Source organism: Rhipicephalus microplus, chromosome 4, assembly GCF_043290135.1.
Source record: "Rhipicephalus microplus isolate Deutch F79 chromosome 4, USDA_Rmic, whole genome shotgun sequence".
NCBI classification, from domain to species: Eukaryota; Metazoa; Arthropoda; class Arachnida; order Ixodida; family Ixodidae; genus Rhipicephalus; species Rhipicephalus microplus.
In genome coordinates, this window is record NC_134703.1 from 61586622 (window position 1) to 61605032 (window position 18411).

The following is an 18411-nucleotide window of genomic DNA, read 5'->3' on the forward strand; positions in this document are numbered from 1 at the left end:
TTTAGTTATAGTTATGCTGACATTACCACATATGCTACGTGTACACGAAGACTAGGATTTATTAAAAAGTTTAGCACCCAAGAACAAAATTGTCTTGCTCGGCAGGAACAAGGACACATATATAAGTGCAGAGGGCAGCAGCGATAAGCGTTAACCTCGTGGCAAAGATACGTTATCGTGACATCACACTGAGGGAGCATTTGCGAACTGTTAAAATTGTGGTTACGACTACAATTGGCGTCGTCCTACACTTTTGGTATTCGACGTGAGAATGGCCGTTGACGTGCTGCATGATTAACTATCGTTCAATGTTGACACTGGGCCGAAGCTCACACATTTACCTGTCTTCGTTTTTTTTTCAAATAAATAAATAAAATAACAGGGGAAAGAAGATAGATAGATAGATAGATAGATAGATAGATAGATAGATAGATAGATAGATAGATAGATAGATAGATAGATAGATAGATAGATAGATAGATAGATAGATAGGTAGGTAGATAGATAGATAGATAGATAGATAGATAGATAGATAGATAGATAGATAGATAGATAGATAGATAAACTGCTGGTTTTAATGTCAGTTTGACGTCCTTCGTAACGCGACACACATCATCCAGGAACACTTGCATAATTGGCCATATAACCGAGAAATAAATATGTTTATTTCGATGAAAAAAAGTTGAGGGTAATGTTGCTGTGTGCAACGCAGACAGAGGACCCTGACTAGGCAAATAGCTTTCCCCGATCGAATCAACTCACGTGAGAGAAATCGGAACTGTCCGAGGCATCCTCTTGCAAGCACTGGCGGCGCCAGGCACAGCTGTCAGTACGCCACCGTCTTTGACGAGCAACACGTTGTTTGCTGTAGTAATCGAGCACGTATGCCTTTCGTGTTTTCAAGCTCAGTTTGTAAAGAGAAAGAGCAGAAATATGAACAAAATAAAGTAGAACGTTGTGACCAGGAAATTCTAAATTTATTTAGTATTTGCATCGACAGCAAATATCCGGTACAATGCAGATTGTTTGATTCAGCTTGACAGCATGGTGTTGTTCTATATTATTCCCAACTTAGGGAAAGAGCATTGCAAGTAACAACATGAGTCGGGTCCTCACATGACGTGGTTTATTATTTTTTATTTTTTTAGAAAACGAGAGAATAAAGTTGACATGCAGGTGCGAATACGTGAAGGATAGAAGAGCGTTAGGGCAGACGATTAACTTGTGTACTCACTCGCATCTACTTGCAGTACACGTTAGTGCAGTCGTGATGACGTCACTTTGCTCGGCTAATTAACCCAGCCAGCTGCGCCCCGAGGGCTGTTGCTGTGACCAGTCGGAATGGAAACTCGTTTCTTCAGAACCCTTTTAGTGTTATGGTTCAAGTCGAACGAAATTGGTTCTGCATTGAGCTAGTCTGATGTGAGACCACGTGCTTGGATCAGGTGTCCGTGCTCGGCTGGCTGCTGTCGAGAGCCTCTATTAATAGGCATGCGCATGGTAGGGGTAAGTGAGGTGGGGGAGGGGTGGTGGTGGTTTTCTCTAGTTATATAGAGGGGGGCTTTAATTCAACATGATACCTTTACTCCAGGCATAAATGTGTAAAGATAGACAGAGCGGAAAAGGGAACTGGCTCATCGGGTGTGAAATGTCCATTAGAAGTGCCGGACAGAGTTCGTTATGTAAGAATGATGGATGTACAGTTGTAAATAAGGAATAGCCGTTTGAGGATGCTACTGCTAATCAGCGGGAAGACAACTGTGCTGTACCTTGTGAAATCAGCTCTGCCTTCTGCAGTTTCTCTCTGCCCTAATCCAGATGAACCAAGTATTTCAGTCGCAACTAGCGCTGTTTGTAATTGCGACCAGTTTCAAACACTCTCAAAGCCAATCATAGATCAAAATACTCTTCTTACTTTTGGCAAGTTATACAATTAAAGGTGCCATCAATGTCTAAGTGAAATGATCTTAAACTGATTTCAGTTATAATTTGAAGTGTGTCTCAGACACTATTCATAGCGGGGCCAGATACAACCGAGCTCAACTTGCCATCGTAAACCTCTCTTTTGAGGCGAAACAACGAATAGAAGAAAAAAAAAACGCGGTAGTTGGGACAGTAAACGCAAACTGTCCTAGCACAGACTCTGAATTAAGCGCAAAAGCAATACTGATACGGCGCGGTCAATGTCAAAAAGAGCCACGTAACGAGTTCAAATCGTAAGCTGATTAGAGCAGAGGACAGCGAGCAACGAGCCAGCACTGTAGCTATGGTTGGTTCCTGAAAGGTCGTATGGAGTAATCGGAAGTGAACTAAACCTATTTGGGAGTCATAGTACAGGAGTACATGGATGGAGTGTAGAATCAACGCCACTCAAAGAAAGTTGGTGAGTAGCACGGGGTGTCGGGATGGAGCCATCACTCGCTGTGTCGGGAGTCGGTTCTGGCCAGCGGGCGAGTGCAGCCAACGCATGAACCAATCTGGTCACCAGAGGCCCCAGCCGCAGCTGCGAGGGCCTTCTGCGCTGCTGCCACGCCGGCATCCTCGTCTCCCTCGGCGATGGGTCCACTGTCCGTGCTGCTGCCCTCGCTTCCGCCAGCCGCGTCCACACCTGTGTGAATGCCAGCAATCGCTTGCGTCCTTAGCATGCCTAACAAACAGCACATCTGTGAGTGACTGTCCTGGCTACGCTGGGCAGAGACGATCACTCTCAATTGTTCTGGTTTAACCTTGACAACAGACCGATGTTGCTGCCAGCTCTCATCGATTCACATACCAGAAAAATAATTGATGATAAAGCCTACAAATGCAGTGTAAAAATGTTTTAGCACAACAGACTTCCACAAGTGACTGTAGACTGATAGTGATGCTGTGTACCGCACAAAACTGACTTATTGTGACGTTGTGTGTGTTCCCTTTTGTTGTCTCTATCTCACACATACTTTTTCTTCTGTTCTAGCTTTCGAACTCCCCCATCCCCTTGCCCAGTGAAAGACAGCACACCGGTAAACGTCCCTGCCTTCCCTCTTTGTCCTGCTTTCTTTCCTTCAAAGTCTGACGACGCAAACGCAGCGTTTTATCAAGCTTGCTCGTGGACTTCAGTGGGTTGTTCTATTCTTGCAAAAAAGCAAAAAAAAACAAGTGTAAAAACAAGTGTAGGTAAGATTGTTCAGCTTTGCAACACCCACTGTTTGGGACTCACACTTTACAGCGTCCGCTCACAATACTTCCTGTTGTCCGCATGCGCACCTACGATATCCAAAAAAATAATCTATAGGTGAATAAATGTAGCTGGCCAATGCTTTGCAGGAGACTATAGTAGGTGCCGGTGAGTGGCTAAGGCGTCTCTTGACTAAACGACCAATGGATGTATGAATAACAAAATAAAAAATAAATTAAATTGACATAAGACTAGAATAACGCGAGGGATTAATTATGGCAAATTAATTGGTTAATAACTAACAATTGAATCTTTATTAATTAAAAATTGAATGGACACTTGCACACTGCGATGTGAAAAATATTTTGGACGTAAACGTGTGTATTAATTATTTACGTGAATTCCATTTTTATGCTCCACGACGTGCCAGCCATCGCGGAAGCTAGTGAGAAAGCTGTATGGGAGGCTTCATCAGCGTCGTCAATTTCTGAAAATCATCAAAGATACCTTTGCGAAACTTAAAACTAAACCAAACCAAGAAAATCAAGATCAAAACACCTCACTCACATTCACAACAGATGGCGGCGGCTATTAATGCTTGAAGGCCTGTAAATAAAAACAGCGAAATGAACAAAACTGTAAATAAAACAAAGTGTTTTGGTAAGGAGGGCAAATAGTGTCACTGATTTGGTATCTGCATCGCGCACCGCTGAGAAGCTCAAACTCTGCTGAAGCAAAAGGAAGATGTAGTAGTTTAAGGTTAGGAAACGGTTGCACCAATCACTGCAACTTATAGAAGGGAGTAACGCATAGCGTCCAAACAGTGAAGAGAGGGATGGATAAAAGGAGGTGCCATGTTACAAGATCTGTACCCACGTACTACTAAGAATAATGTTAGGTAATCGGGGTAGCTCCCTCACCAAATATATTGGGGTAGCTTCCTCCTCATCAGACAGAAATAGAGGTGCCCGGCATCATCGAGAATCGAACGCAGTACCTCCTCTCGCAGTAAGGCGGAGGCTAGAACAACCAAGCTGGTTGACCTCCCTGCCCCCCCCCCCTTCCCTTCTCTATTAACCCACTGCCTCTGCACACATCGGCAGCCAACTTGTCTCAGTCAACTCGTCAACTGACTGCAGCGAGACCCTGCCCCCCCCCCCCCCCCACCTCGTTTCTTTCTCTATTAACTCACTGCCTCTGCTGAACTCGGTAGCCAACTTGTCTCAGTCAACTCGTCAACTGACTGCAGCGAGACCCTTCATACCGTGCGCTCTGCCAGCCTGCTACTTGCTCGATAAGTATAGTTCGCGATGCATGATTCTTGCCTGTGTGGTCCTGTATTGACAGTTTTCGGCATCGCAAGGTGAACAGTTCGTGCACATATATGTATATACTGCGTCTCTCATAATCAAATGGTGGTTTTGGGACGTTAAACACCCCACATCAGTCAACTTTATTAAGCACTGGGGGAGGAGAGCCGGGTGTTACTTCGGCCTCCCTGCTGGCCACTCCCACGTTGCAACACAGGCGTCCCTTGTCTTTCATTCGACCGTCGATTTCAGTCAGCCTAAGGTGGTCTACCATAAGTGTTCTGCAGATGGTCTATTGACAATATGACATCACACGCGTTGGCGCCGCCACCTCGAGCTACCAAACGAATGCGTTCTTAGTTTTTTTTTTGTGTATCACAACGGGAGTTTGTAAGGTTACGAAACCTGAAATGCATCAACTCAACCGTTCAGATGCGCGTGCGCCTACTGTATAACACTGTTCGCGTAGAAGGTAGAAAACGGGAAGGCCCAACATGACGACACCCATTCACAGAGTAGTCTATACTAGAAGCGGTGTATACGCACCCCTCGAGGAAGCGATGAGCGAGTTGACGAGGTCCATGCGCGAGTCGAGGCTGAGCTGCTTCTGGGAGAGCATGAAGCGGCGCACGCGGCGCCGCAGCTCGGGGCTCTCCTTGCTGGTGAGCGAGAAGCGGTTCGAGTAGCGGCTCACCAGCTGCCTCAGCGCCTCCTCGCCCTCGAAGAGCGCCACGTAGCTGCCGTTGACCACCTTGGGCGTCATCGGGCTGTTGGACAGCAGAAGGCTCGACCCTGCACGCCGTGTTTGGCTCAGTGGACCCCGTTCGTGCACACATCAAGTCCCACTTACTCGCATCCCTAACCTAACGGACACCAACCTGATTTAATCCTGCCCAACCCAACCTAACCACACTTGTTGAGCTGGTGAGTTTGCACGTTAGTCTGCGCTTGGCTATCATTCGTGTTTATCGTAATACTCTCATAGACAAATCATTGTCTTTTTTGTGCGTTCTTTTTCGTTTATTTCTTTTGATGGTATCAGCCGCATTTCAATACCTAAGCATGTATACGAGGGGCTTTTGCTTTCTTCAACAGTTGGAAGAACTCGTCATTCGGGTTGCACCCGACACACGCGGCCACGTTAAATACGAGCCAATAAATCCGCTCGTGCGCACTCAGCAACCGCACTGCATGATCTTCGTTCTCTGTCTCGGTGACACTCCCTGCGAAGACTGAGTGTCTTGAGTGTTGCGAGTGTCACTCGCGAGGACTGCAAGTGATCGGTCAGTGGTTAGCGACCTTTGCGACACTGCAGCTGCTCACCGAATTCGGGGTCCTGCTTCTTGAGCTCGGCGAGGGTGATGCGGTGCGGGCCCACCTCATCGGCCGTCTGGCATATGATCTCCCAGTCGCGAAGGATGTCCTTCTCGTTCGTGTGCGTCGACGTCACCACGTAGCGGATCACGTACTTGCCCTTGAAGGCGGCCGGCACGCAATGCAGCTTGCCACCCGCGTTCAGGCGCTTAAGTAACTTCTCCGTGGTCGCGTTGGCGCCCTGCACCGTGGGATGCAATTATAGGCACACTAAAGAGCAAAATTACTTTTTTGCTTATTAGTAAAGAACAATTACACAACCTCGAAAACGCCGCTCCTACCGCGTAATGACAATTGGTAAGCGCGCATGCGCTCGAAAAGAAAATGCGGGTGGAGACGATAGTTATAGCGCGACAACAGAACGACGACAAAGAGGCAAGAAGGACACGAGGGACACGGGCGCTAACTTCCAACTGAGTTTATGGCGCAGAGAGCGAAAATATATAGAGGAGGCAGTAAACCATGTGACAAAAACAATATGGCACAAAGAGCAAAACATAAGTAAGGAAAAAAAAACAAAAGCACAGAAAGGAGGAGGAGGAATAAATGAGGAAGGACAGGGAGGTTAGCCAAAAAGCACAGAAAAAGGCAAAGAAAAGTCTATAAGGAAACGGAGTTATATTACCTTTACCAAAAAGCACAGAAAAAAAGGCAAAGAAAAGTCTATAAGGAAACGAAACAGAAAAGTAAAGGTAATATAACTCCGTTTTTAGTGCGCTTCAACAAAATTTTCAATTATGAATGTAATCCAACGGGTCCGACTTGCCATCTTGCTGTAATATAACTACTTGCGCGCACCAAAACCTTCGAGGAACCTTAGTTCCTTCTCGGACAGAGACACGGAGGGGTGGAGACGCCACCTTGAGATTCCCGCACCAAACACCGTGTCGTAGAATATTTTGATGGCGTCCCACGTAGTTTGTCATCAGTGAAAATGAAGTACAGTGTCACCTGTGCGTGCAATAAATTTAACATACCAAAATTTCATTGATCCAATGAAAATTTCATCGAGCCAATGTCACGAAAATACGAAAAATACATTTTGAAACCAGTGACGTCACGCGCAGATATTTAGGCGCAGAATTTAAAAATGAAACGTCAATTGTGATTTTTTCATCTAATGTTGAACTTATGATGGGGAAACTTGTACCGTTAAAGTTCTCAGAGTACAGTTTATCAATCTAGACTAAGCCATTGCTTCACTTTAGTGTGCCTTTAAGAAGAGGGTAAAGGCTGTAACTAGCACTCATTTTGCTTGATAAGCCGGTGGAAAAAATTCTCCGTCACAAGGTAACCATCTGACCCACCCCGATGCGGAAATAACATAAGTTTCTATATCTTTTTATGAAATTGCCAATATACCGGGACCACACCAACAAAAGTGTCCTACTCTAAATGTGTTCGTAAGAGCAAAACTCTGCCAGTATTTATGCTGCATCTATCATTAGCCAACCCGTGTTGGCCCATAAAAAAGCGTTCACGAACGACAAGACTTGTGAACGCGACCCCTTAATCTCAAGAATGTTGCCAGTCGTCTTTTTATAGTGTTAATTTCCTACACATATATATCCTGTATTGTTAGCTGTTCCATACTGAGATTGAATATGGTGTTCTATACTTTTTCTATGAACTAGACATGTGTTGATGTACGAGTTGCTGCGGTATGCGCATGCATACCCTAGCACGCCAATGTATGCCAAATATTCATGACCTTGTTATGTGATATGAAGTTAGTCACTAAAGTGTGTTTCACCGCATAAAAGTTCTTTTTGCGGAGAAGCCAGCTCTCACGAACTTTGAGTTGAGGCAATTGTACAAATCTGGACCAGCCAGAGACATGCCAAAATGGAGGCACGTTAGCCCGTGAACTTACTAACTTACCTTAAGCCTGAAGACGACGACACCCAGACGACGCTTGGCGGGAATCTCAAAACGCTTGTCTGCTTCTACGAGCCTTTCGAAGAGCTCGGCCATCTGAACGCCCTGTGGAACAACCGGCAAACGCACATGGTGAGACGTGGCATGGTTTAACGTCACGCTTTGCACAGCGTAACATAGTCTAGCGCGACATAGTTTAGTGGGGCAGCGTTTATTGTAACACAGGTGTACACAATCGGCGCTCCGTTATGTACTCCGTGTGGCGTTAATTTGGCATGCAGAACGGTTGTTCTGGAAGATCCTTAACAATGTCTATGTGGCATAGTTTGGGGAAGCACTTCCACCCAATCGTAAATTCAGCGCTATAAGTTCATTATATAAAACATGAAGTTGATTATAACATACATCCTGTTTATTGTAGTCAGTCCAAATTAGGCAGGTTGTTGGAAGATGCAAGTTTCAGGACATGAAAAGTCCTCGAACCCGGAGCGTCGCTATAGACCACATTTGGGCAATTGCTCTTGTATCATTCAAGACAGCATCAGCGTATACTGTAGCACGTATAAGTGCATGCTTCGTAGAGCGTGCGGCTTACATGTTTTGTGCTAATGCTTGGTCTTTCTACTGGAAAGAAAGTAAGTACACCCTCATGCACTTGAAAAAAATTTGCACATTTTTTGACGGCACACTCACCCTTCGAATGTGGTCTTGAAGACCATCCACGCCATAACTCCGCAGGACGAACCACAACTTGAGGCTGCGGAATCTTCGGCTCAGACCTACTTGCCAGTGCTGTTAGAGGCACAGAAAGGAAGCTTTTGTATCAATATCCGGTTATTTTTTTCGCCCAATGACTGCCAAAAGGTGCAGACGTTGTTATAATAAACGGCGAGGATCTGAAATGTGAATCGCACAATTTTCTTTTCTAAATGTATTGCACCGTAAACATGATTGGGGTATCTCTGCACTGCACCGAATTTCGGGGACATCTGAATTGAAATTTAGTTGTAGAATAACACGAAGGCACGAGGGTAAAAGAGCTAAGGTATTCGTATAATTAATCGCTTTGCAATTCCTTTGATACAAGCACGCATAGTTCTGTCGTACACATTAGCACTTGTCCACCACGTATTGTATACAGTTGACACTAAGCAAACACTAAACGTCAGGTCTTTTTATGTGACAATCAAAATCGTATCGATACCACTGAATTTCGTTAGCTGTAAGAATATAAATAATTAAGTAAGACAAAGTAACAGCAAAAAAGGTAACCGGGAAAAGGTAATGGGAGTATTGTCGAAACACGATGGAAAGATTAATGCCACGCACGAGAAGGTATAGCATGTTTAGAGCAGTGATAATTTTTGATATTTCTGTTTGCAGGCGTTCGACTAAGAATCCGCCTAGTAGATCAGTGACCCAGAAAACATGCAGTTGTCACTTACGTACCATGAAGTCCACCGCGTAACCTGAAACGAAGAGAATGGTCGTGGAATAGATGCAAGATGTGACCGTGAAGGTTCATCGCAAACCTGAGTTTTCGTGTTGGAGGTAGAGGGGCTCAACATTAAATGCGTGGTGAACTGTGCTGCTGTTTTTCACCCTGAAATAGGAACAGCGACAGCTAAGCATGAAATATGCTTCAAGCAACTTTAAATGAATGAATAAATAAATAAATAAATAAATAAATAAATAAATAAATACCTATAATGTTGCTGCTCGCTCGTAAATAACGTTTTCAACGATGATAATCAAAAATTGAAAGTTATCATTTGTTGGCGTACGTATGTTTTTTTTGCCTGTTATTGGGCAAGTTATTTTTCTACATTTGTATGAAAACGAACGCCAGTGATGTATTGGACTATTTTGCTCAAAATTATGCATTAGGTTGTGTTATTACATAGTCGCATTTACTATTTCTGAAGTGCTTTGGCTATTGTGCCCAGATAATTCAGATTTGCTTTGTCTAAAACATAATAATCAATAGTTACATTGTTACTGGGTTATTCATTGTTGCGTCCTCTTGTAAATACTCTTCAGCAGTACGTCTCACCAGAGGCAGCTGCAGTCGAAATGAACCATCATCCACTTGGAGGCGTTGATGACGATCGAGTCAGCGTATTCGATTCCTTGCAACCAGTGTCGGTATTCGGGGCAGATGAATGCAGTGCCGGCATACGCCGCGTCCACGTGAAGCCACACCGAGTAACGCTCACCTGCGTGGCCAGGTACATTCGAATTACCACCACTAGGAAGAGCGAAGAGAGTAAAGGACAAAGCGGAATTAGAAGGATAGAGTTGGTTCATATAGGTAATGTTAGAGCTGCGGAACTCAAAACGTTGTGCAAAAAAAAAGGACATACAGGTACCACAAGGACATAAACAAGAACAGCCAGGGACGTCTCTGCAACGTTCTTACCTGTCCTTGTTTATGTCCTTGTCCTATACCTGTGTGTCCTTTCTTTTACCTTCGTTTTCAGTGCCACTGCTCGAACCCGAGCTATGTATATCACAATGCAAACCATTCAATTTTTAAGCGGTAGAAGTCGTCGTTTTCCTGCCCAAACAGTGTGTGTACTTTCTTATAATACGACATCCCTTCCGTTGTCTTCGGAAAGTTTCTGAAACGGGACTATGCAAGCGAAGTCAGCCACGCCCTGAGAATTAAATCTGTCTTAGCCAGAAGCTGGTCCCGTGTCTACCACTTAAAAAATGCGGATTCTCCAGTGAAGCAAAGACTACAGATCGCAGAGCCCGACACCACTGCGTAAGCGACTGGCTTTAATAGTATATACATTCAGATAAAAACATACAATGGGTAACTTCAAGTTGAATTGTAGAAAACTTTACAAATTTCATATGTTCACTCATTGCCAGAGGAAAGAAAAAACGCTGATATTTCACCCAGTAAAACAAAATTTAGGGTCCATGTCGTTTCAAGAGCAAAACTAGTTACTTCAGAAAAGTAGCAAAAACGCCTTCTTTCCTGAATTTTTTTAAACTCACATATTTCTCCGACTTCTAGGAGGTTGTCGAAAGCGACTGCACCAGTTGTGCCGAGAGTGGCGCAGACCTGGTAAAAGGATGAAAGAAAAAAACTATAGATAAGACGATAAGTAAAACATCAATCTTAGCGGCTACCAACAATCTCCATCAATTTCAGGTTATTTTTGTGTGCGTGTGCCTGATGACATGCGAGATTTCTCGCTGTATTTACTACCATAGATTCCGCCTCGAAACATTGATGCAACATACAAGAAAGAGTGGCAGCCCTCCTTCAGTGAGGCTGCGGAACCCCTAGGAGTCCGTTGAACTATGCGTGCAGGTTTAGAGTTATGTACATGTATCTGTTGCTTACCAGATGTAATTTGCAACTCATTGTGTCGTTCCCCACCCATCACAAGGGGTCAGTGAAGGTTTCAAAGTGCTAATATAAGTTTCTTTCTCTAACCTTATAGAAAACATTCGTAAAGTGGTTTGTTCAACGTTAATGAGGCGTACACGTCATTTTTAGATCAACAGTATCCAATAAGGCTCCTGTTTACCGTACACCTGCAAAGTAAAATATTAGAGTTACCGAATAACGTTACAGTTTCTTTATTAGTTTGCTAAAATTATGGCACCTACACGGAGAGTAATGAATGCAGGTAATAACATGGGCTCACAAAGAAAGGAATCAGTCCTTTTGCTCTGTCCCTGTCCATGGCTTCCTTGAGCGCCCAGCCACGCATGCTGAGGTCGTCGTCCGAATCGATGTAATGCATCTTCACCATGCCTATGAGTCCAGCTTTCTCCACTGACGAGTGTGCCTACAATCGAAAGAATATTACAGTGTCATTGAAGACCTCTCCTTGCCAGCGTTACTAACACTAAGATGTCGTTGACAGCGTGGCCTTGTGGCGTCAGCTAGAACAAAATCTGCTGAAATTATGCTAGAACTATCGCACAGAGGCCGAGACTGTGTTTTGCACCGCCGCGGTGGTCTAGTGGCAGGCCGCGGGATCGAATCCCGGCTGTGGCGGCTGCATTTCCGATGGAGGCGGAAATGCTGTAGGCCCGTGTGCTCAGATTTGGGTGCACGTTAAAGAACCCCAGGTGGTCGAAATTTCCGGAGCCCTCCACTACGGCATCTCTCATAATCATATGGTGGTTTTGGGCCATTAAACCACACATATCAATCAATCAATCGAGCCAGTGTTTCTTTAGTACTTACGGAAAGCGCTGGGCCGAATGCCACAGGAGTAGTACTGTTGGGGGTCGAGTACGAGTATTCAATGCTGCATGGTCTGTCGGCCACGTGCTACAAACAGTCGTCTTTGAACCATTATGCGTAGCCACGATAATCTCCCCTGTCCATATTAAAGGGCCATAGCAGGTTGCATGGCGCGTCGAAGCGGCCTACTTTGTCGGAAACAGAAGAGTTTCTCCGTAGCTGACCAAAAAATGCGGTCTCACCTGGTCCGAGCAGTAGGCCACCAGGCGCGCGTTGATGTCGCAGTCATCGGTGTCCGGATACTCGTGGCGCAGGCTTCGAATCATGTCTGATCGCGCCGCCAGCAGCGACACCAGCGTGCCTTCGCTGGTCGTGGTCTGAATGACACCGCCTCCCCGGCTATGTTGGTTCGAGTGCAGGAAGTGGTCGGGAAGTCCGATCGCCTTCGCCACCCAGTCCAGCACGATCGTCTCCAGTTCGGTACTCGCTGGGCTCGCCGCCTGCGTGCTTCTCAACCTGATGCACCGCCATTTTTGTGAAGCCCACGGGCCGACGTCGTTAATTGGGTAACTGGGGCTGCTTAAATGGTTGCACTGAGCGGCTGACTGAAAGCGCTGTGGCGCCTATTAAAACGCGGACACAAATGAGCACAACGAACAGAATGAGCTTTAACTTCCAAGTGGGCTATTCTTCAATAAGAGATTATTTTCAAGCACGTCCCGAGACGCTTGGTTTGTGTTCTTGTGTGTCCGTGTTCTTAGTCTTCGCCGTCAGGTTCCCTTCGCATATGAATCTTCACCACCTATAGCTCAAATCAAGATCCCGCATGTGATTTGGTGCGAACCATTCGGACCATTCGCAAGAACGTGGTACCCTATATAATTTCGTAAGCAAACCCTTCAGCCAATTTAGAAGTGGGACATACCATCAGGAAAGTTGGCCGAACCATGGGAAAACGCACCAACCGCAAAGATTTTTGGTGAATTTGGCTCCAAAGTAATAGCTGATTATTCCCGACTTTGTCATGTGCAATACTGTATTTTTAAAGCTGCGGTGATGGTGGACCAATTTTTGCCTACTCTTCAGAAGTTGTGACCACCTGAGACGAATATCACACCAACGCCACCATACGACCTATTGTAAGATTATAGTTACGTTGAAGAGAGTACGCTAAACGTAGTATATCACCGCCCAGCTCAATGAATAAAGAACTAGCAGCGACTACTATCTGACGAACCGCCAACATTAAATCAAAACGTGGCTCGCATACCCAGGTGAAGCCGAGGCAGGTGATTCCGTCGGCTAACATGTCGCCTAACAGCGACGGCGGCGAATTGAGTGCCGGGAAGTAGCCGTGCATGTACGGGCTCTGCCAGTGGGTCACCTGCGGGAGGAGGATGTGCTGAAACGAGCGCTCAGCCTATACACTGTACTTGTTTCTTTTCTTGTCACTATGCAACATTTCTTTTGAACATCTTTCATTCCCCTCACCCCTTTCCCCAGCACAGGGTAGCCAGCCGGTGTAAGAACTGGCTAACCTCCCTGTCTTTCCGCTTAAATTTTTTTCCTCCTCCTTTCTTGTCACTATTTATTTCGTTCACACTTTTGAGCTAAGAAAAATGTTAAATGTGATACAATACCAACTAGCTCAACAGAAAGTTTTACTGTAATGACACAGAGCCGCTTAGGGCTCACCTCCTTTTGAACAGACCGTGAACTGCGACACATCACTTTCGGTTTCATTACCCCCGTTACTTCCCCCTCCCCTCATGTCTCATTGAGAAATAAAAGTGGATTGATTGATTGGTTGATAGATAGATAGATAGATAGATAGATAGATAGATAGATAGATAGATAGATAGATAGATAGATAGATAGATAGATAGATAGATAGATAGATAGATAGATACGGAAAGGCTAATAGAAATAATGAGGTCTCGTCCGATTTGCTACCCTGCGCTGGAGATAAAAGATAAAGTGGAGATAAGATGAAAGAGATAAGATGAACACTAGCTAGGGAAAAGAACGTTCTCACCCCGGGCATGATGACCCGTTCGATGTCCTTAAATATGTCGTCCCATTTTTCTCCGTGTTTGGGGGCGTGGTCTGGCACGAGCTCGCGCATGTAGCCCGGCTTGACGTTCGGGAACACGCGCCTCTGCCGGATGTTGGTCAAGTAGTCGGCGATGTAGTCCACCATCTCCTTGCCTGCGCAAGCGGATCATCATCATCATCATCATCATCATCATCATCATCATCATCATCATCAGCCTGACTACGTCCACAGCAGGACAAAGGCCTCTCCCATGTTCCGCCAGTTAACCCGGTCCTGTGCTTGCTGCTGCCAATTTATACCCGCAAACTTCTTAATCTCATCTGCCCACTTAATCTTCTGTCTCCCCCTAACCCGCTTCCCTTCTCTGGGAATCCAGTTAGTTACCCTTAATGACCAGCGATTATCCTGTCTACGCGCTACATGCCCGGCCCATGTCCATTTCTCCTTCTTTCTTCTTCTTTCTTCCATACCGCTTCTTGGGAGTACTCACACAACGTTATATGCAGCAGATCGCTCGAAAAATAAAAAAAGACTACTCAAGAATTGCTTAGGTTGTACTAGCGGGATGGTTGATTGTACTGCATGACCTCGAGAAAAATAGTGCGAAATTCAAGAAAACTTGAACAAACAACAAATGATACACAAAACAAAAGCGCTGAACTTGAAGTTCAGCGCTTGTGTCGTGGATATCATTGATTTATGTCCGTGTTTTTGTTAAATATTGTGCTACTTGGGTATTTCTTATTTAATTGGGTATTTCTTATTTTAAAAAATAAACAAAAAACAATTATTTCACTTCAGTGAACAAAAAATATGGTGTATGGCGTATAGGTGAAAACTTAACAAGGCTATGTTTACTGCTTATCTGGTCAACTCACGTACACGTTCTGAAAAAAGCTTTATTCAGGAAGTATACTTGCAAGCCATGGGTCACATATCGCTTCATACCAACACAAATTTGTTGCATATACAACTGCGATATGTAATGCGGTTGAGGTACCGATGTTTGCAAATATGAAAAATGATTTACGAGCGCGTTAAATTCTCTGAGTGATTCTAAATCATGATGCTTTTTATAAATTACTACTTCCAACAGGTAACAGGATTCATTTTTATCGTATTTTCAGATTTTCATTGCATAATATTTCATGGAGACTAATGAACGATGATTTATAACTTACACATTGCATGTACATATTAAAACTTCAATGACCCAAGCTGCTGATTAGCTACTTCTGCGAGAACGAAAAAGTAAAGTAGTTATGACAATCAAAGAAAGAAGTATGTAGAAAGCCTCATGTGCGTTGTCTTTTTGATAGAAGAGTGGCGTGAATATGTTTCAGCAGCTCACTTCAGTCATCTGCCTCTTTTGTACTGCAACGAAGGATCCAATAACCTCGATGAAAAAGACAAGCCTAGCTGGCTCGTTACAAATCAGACACAAAGGACGCAACGCAGCCATAAAACGTCTCTCGTAACTGCAGCTTTAGCGTCAGCGCGTAAACAATTCTAAACAGCCCTGCATAGCAATGGTTGGAAGTTGGGCCATTCGCCTTTGCTCGGCACGGAATGAATAAAGATTCTGTTCTAAAGTTGCCAGCTTAAAGGGTAAGTTGAAAGCTTGAAGGAATGCACGAAGGTCCTGTTGCCTGAATTCGCGAGGGCTCACTGTTTCGGTTCTTTGCGCCTGCCTATCTTCTACTCTTATTTCGCAAATGAATTTTCTGATTTTCAAGTATTTCTTTGGCAATCCTATTAAACGTTCGTTTCAGCAACGCCAAGAATTCTTAATTTGTATACATGAATGCCGCAAAAAGATCGATAAGTTAAAAAGAGAGACACAAAAATGAGTTAATAGGTGAGCGCAGTTACAGTCGTAACGTGCGCAAAATTTACGAGGTGTAAATGAAATGATAAAATCGACAGCGATAATGAGCCGGAATGCATGTGCCATTTATGCGATAAAGGCGATCAAGCAAAACACGGATTTAAACCTTCTCAGTCATGTGAGATGCCGAATTTTCTCAGTGCTACTAGGCAGTGGCTCAGGCAGAAATATTTTTCGGGACGGTGTACCTTCTTGATCTGAAATGAGAGTGGAACAGGCAGATGTGTTCAAGTGTCATTCGTACTCTGTATGCCAAAGCGAAAAAAAAAATCATGAGGTGGGGTGGGTGGGGGTGGAATCCTGTGTATTACCTCCTGATTACGCCACTGCTATGGGAGTAACATAGTACAAAATCATAGAGTTGTAATCTCATGCGCTCCCGCATAACCGGATGGTCAAATTTGCCGTTGCCGTTCCGCAGAAAAATGGTATTTACTTGTTAAAAGTATTAAAAAAAGCGTGAACTTACCTCTCTTACGGTATTCTTCAATGTCCATTTTCACCTTGAAACAGAAAAAAAAAAGAAAAGAAATCATGAAGTGGTAGTCTTAATCAGTCGTCCCTGAAATACGCCTCGTCTACGCGTCTACAAATTATAACTCGTCAACTTCGCAGATCTCATTATAAAACATCCACCATGCGACAAAAGAGAGAAAAGCACGACTGACAGAGAGAACACGAGGCGTCGACTATGATCCATTGTAACGAAAATCGATCAAGGCAAAAATCAAACGTGAAAATGAACGCTGAATGGGAGAGGTTCGAGAAAAAAAATAATGCTACACCTAGGATATTTTGGTGTCACTCAAAGGCGCCATGTAAACGTCTCTCGTAAGGCAACAACGTATTGTAGATGAAGGAGGAAATGAATTGGAAAGGTACGAAGCGCTAGGTTACATACGAAAGGTAACAGATGACTTATTTAAAAAGATTGTGCAAGGGATATCCACGGTGAGTAAAAATATGATGGAGTGAGCAACCGAGGAAGAGCCCGTAGCGGAGAAGTTGAGGTGGAAGACGGCTGAAGGAAATATTTCAAAGCGCGCTACCCCGGGTTTACATGGGGTGCCCGCCAACCTCATTCACGAACTAGGAAAAGCTGCTCACTCTATGAGCAGCTTTTTCTTTCGTTTCTTTCTTCGCTTCTTTTATGATAAGTTCTTTCTTGGGCCCCAGGTGATCATTGCGAATAGCAACACTCAGAACTGTCAATGCAGATCCTGGCAAACGATGTTTTATTCCAGTAGGTGGCCTTCTAAGAGATAATCGCACTGATATTAACTGCATGCTTTTGTATTTGCATACTTCGCATTCTTTTATGGACTACAGATAAGTACAGATCTAGTAATTTTCTATGATACAGTCTATCTGCCATGTGAAACAAAAAGGTGGCAAGTGTGCTTCGACAGCAGCCCACATCCACATAATTTTTTTTCTTTTGATAAGCAACATTTCGATTGGTTGTAAATATTTTTTTCCTTTAGTTCATATATGTTAGAGCATATTATCTCTGCTCGTATGAGCTACAACACAACACGTTGTAAAAAATTTGACTCAGCTTTAAAAAAAAATTTGAAGCTCCTGCAGTCGATGGTTATGCAGCTTTCCCCAAAATCGACTTTACCCAAAGTGTGAGGGGCAAAACACGGGTATCCGTTAATCGTCACATGAGAACTATACCGACTCACCTGTAGCAGCCGCGGTAGCACGAGAACTAGACTAAACGAACGACTACAATCCACGCAAGGTGAAGCCGAGATTCGAATCGCCCAGTTCTGGGCACTGCACTGCGGGATACTCGTCTAGCTCGGCGGAGGAGTCGAGGTGGCACAGCGAGCGTGGGAGGATGGGGTGCGAATGCTACGAAGCGTGCCCCCAAGAAATGCACACAAGAAATGCACAACGAATGTGAGAGTGTATATATTTCCGTGCCCTGTAGCCCTAATCTGGAAAAGAGCCTTCACCGCAGTGACGTCTTGGTCCCTAGAGCCACGGGGCAACGCTAATGGCGTGCCAGAACTTTGCTCGTACGGAGAGGCCCTTTACAGACCTGTCCATCCCGAGTACATGCTGTATTTTTGGTCAGTAATAGCGCAAGACTTGACGTGTTTCACGACGCACGCATCGGAGCCCCCAGCGGCGGGTCAGGTGTCTTCCACGTTCTCCTCTTGGGGGTCTTCCGCATACGTCACTTCAGGTTACGGGAACCGCTAACGGCGCGGTGCCTTCGGATGTCGACGGAGTAAAGTAAGACGTGTGACAGAGCCTATCAGGCATCCTTCCTCACTGATCAGTTACGAATGTCCTTCACTCTTTCGTGCACTACGTTTATTTTCATCTAAGGGCCAACAACGGTAAGCATGAGAGCCAGTAAAAGCTAAGAATATGAAAAAGTGAATGGTGCGAGGTCTCGTTTCTTCGAATTTAGATCCTGGCAGGAGACGATACGAAGGAAATTGATGGGTGGGTCTTGGTCCTTCGTTAAGGTAAGGTGAGTTCTGCATAGTTTAGGTGTTGATATAGATAAATGAGTAA

The 18411-nt window shown here is 44.6% G+C and overlaps 1 protein-coding gene across 1 annotated transcript; it reads right to left on the minus strand.

The window, feature by feature from the left end:
- Nucleotides 1–955: 955 nt before the first annotated feature.
- Nucleotides 956–17932, minus strand: LOC119171406 (histidine decarboxylase). Its single transcript, XM_075892851.1, has 16 exons — nt 17565–17932; nt 16346–16379; nt 13968–14140; nt 13203–13316; nt 12175–12432; nt 11385–11528; nt 10726–10792; nt 9773–9935; nt 9252–9322; nt 9169–9188; nt 8413–8511; nt 7723–7824; nt 5791–6022; nt 5014–5259; nt 3725–3763; nt 956–2608 (listed from the first exon to the last, which is right to left on the minus strand). The coding sequence occupies exons 2-16, from the start codon at nt 16371–16373 to the stop codon at nt 2415–2417; spliced, it is 1950 nt and encodes a 649-aa protein (XP_075748966.1). The 5' UTR covers nt 16374–16379; nt 17565–17932; the 3' UTR covers nt 956–2414.
- Between the last annotated feature and the right edge of the window lie 479 nt (nt 17933–18411).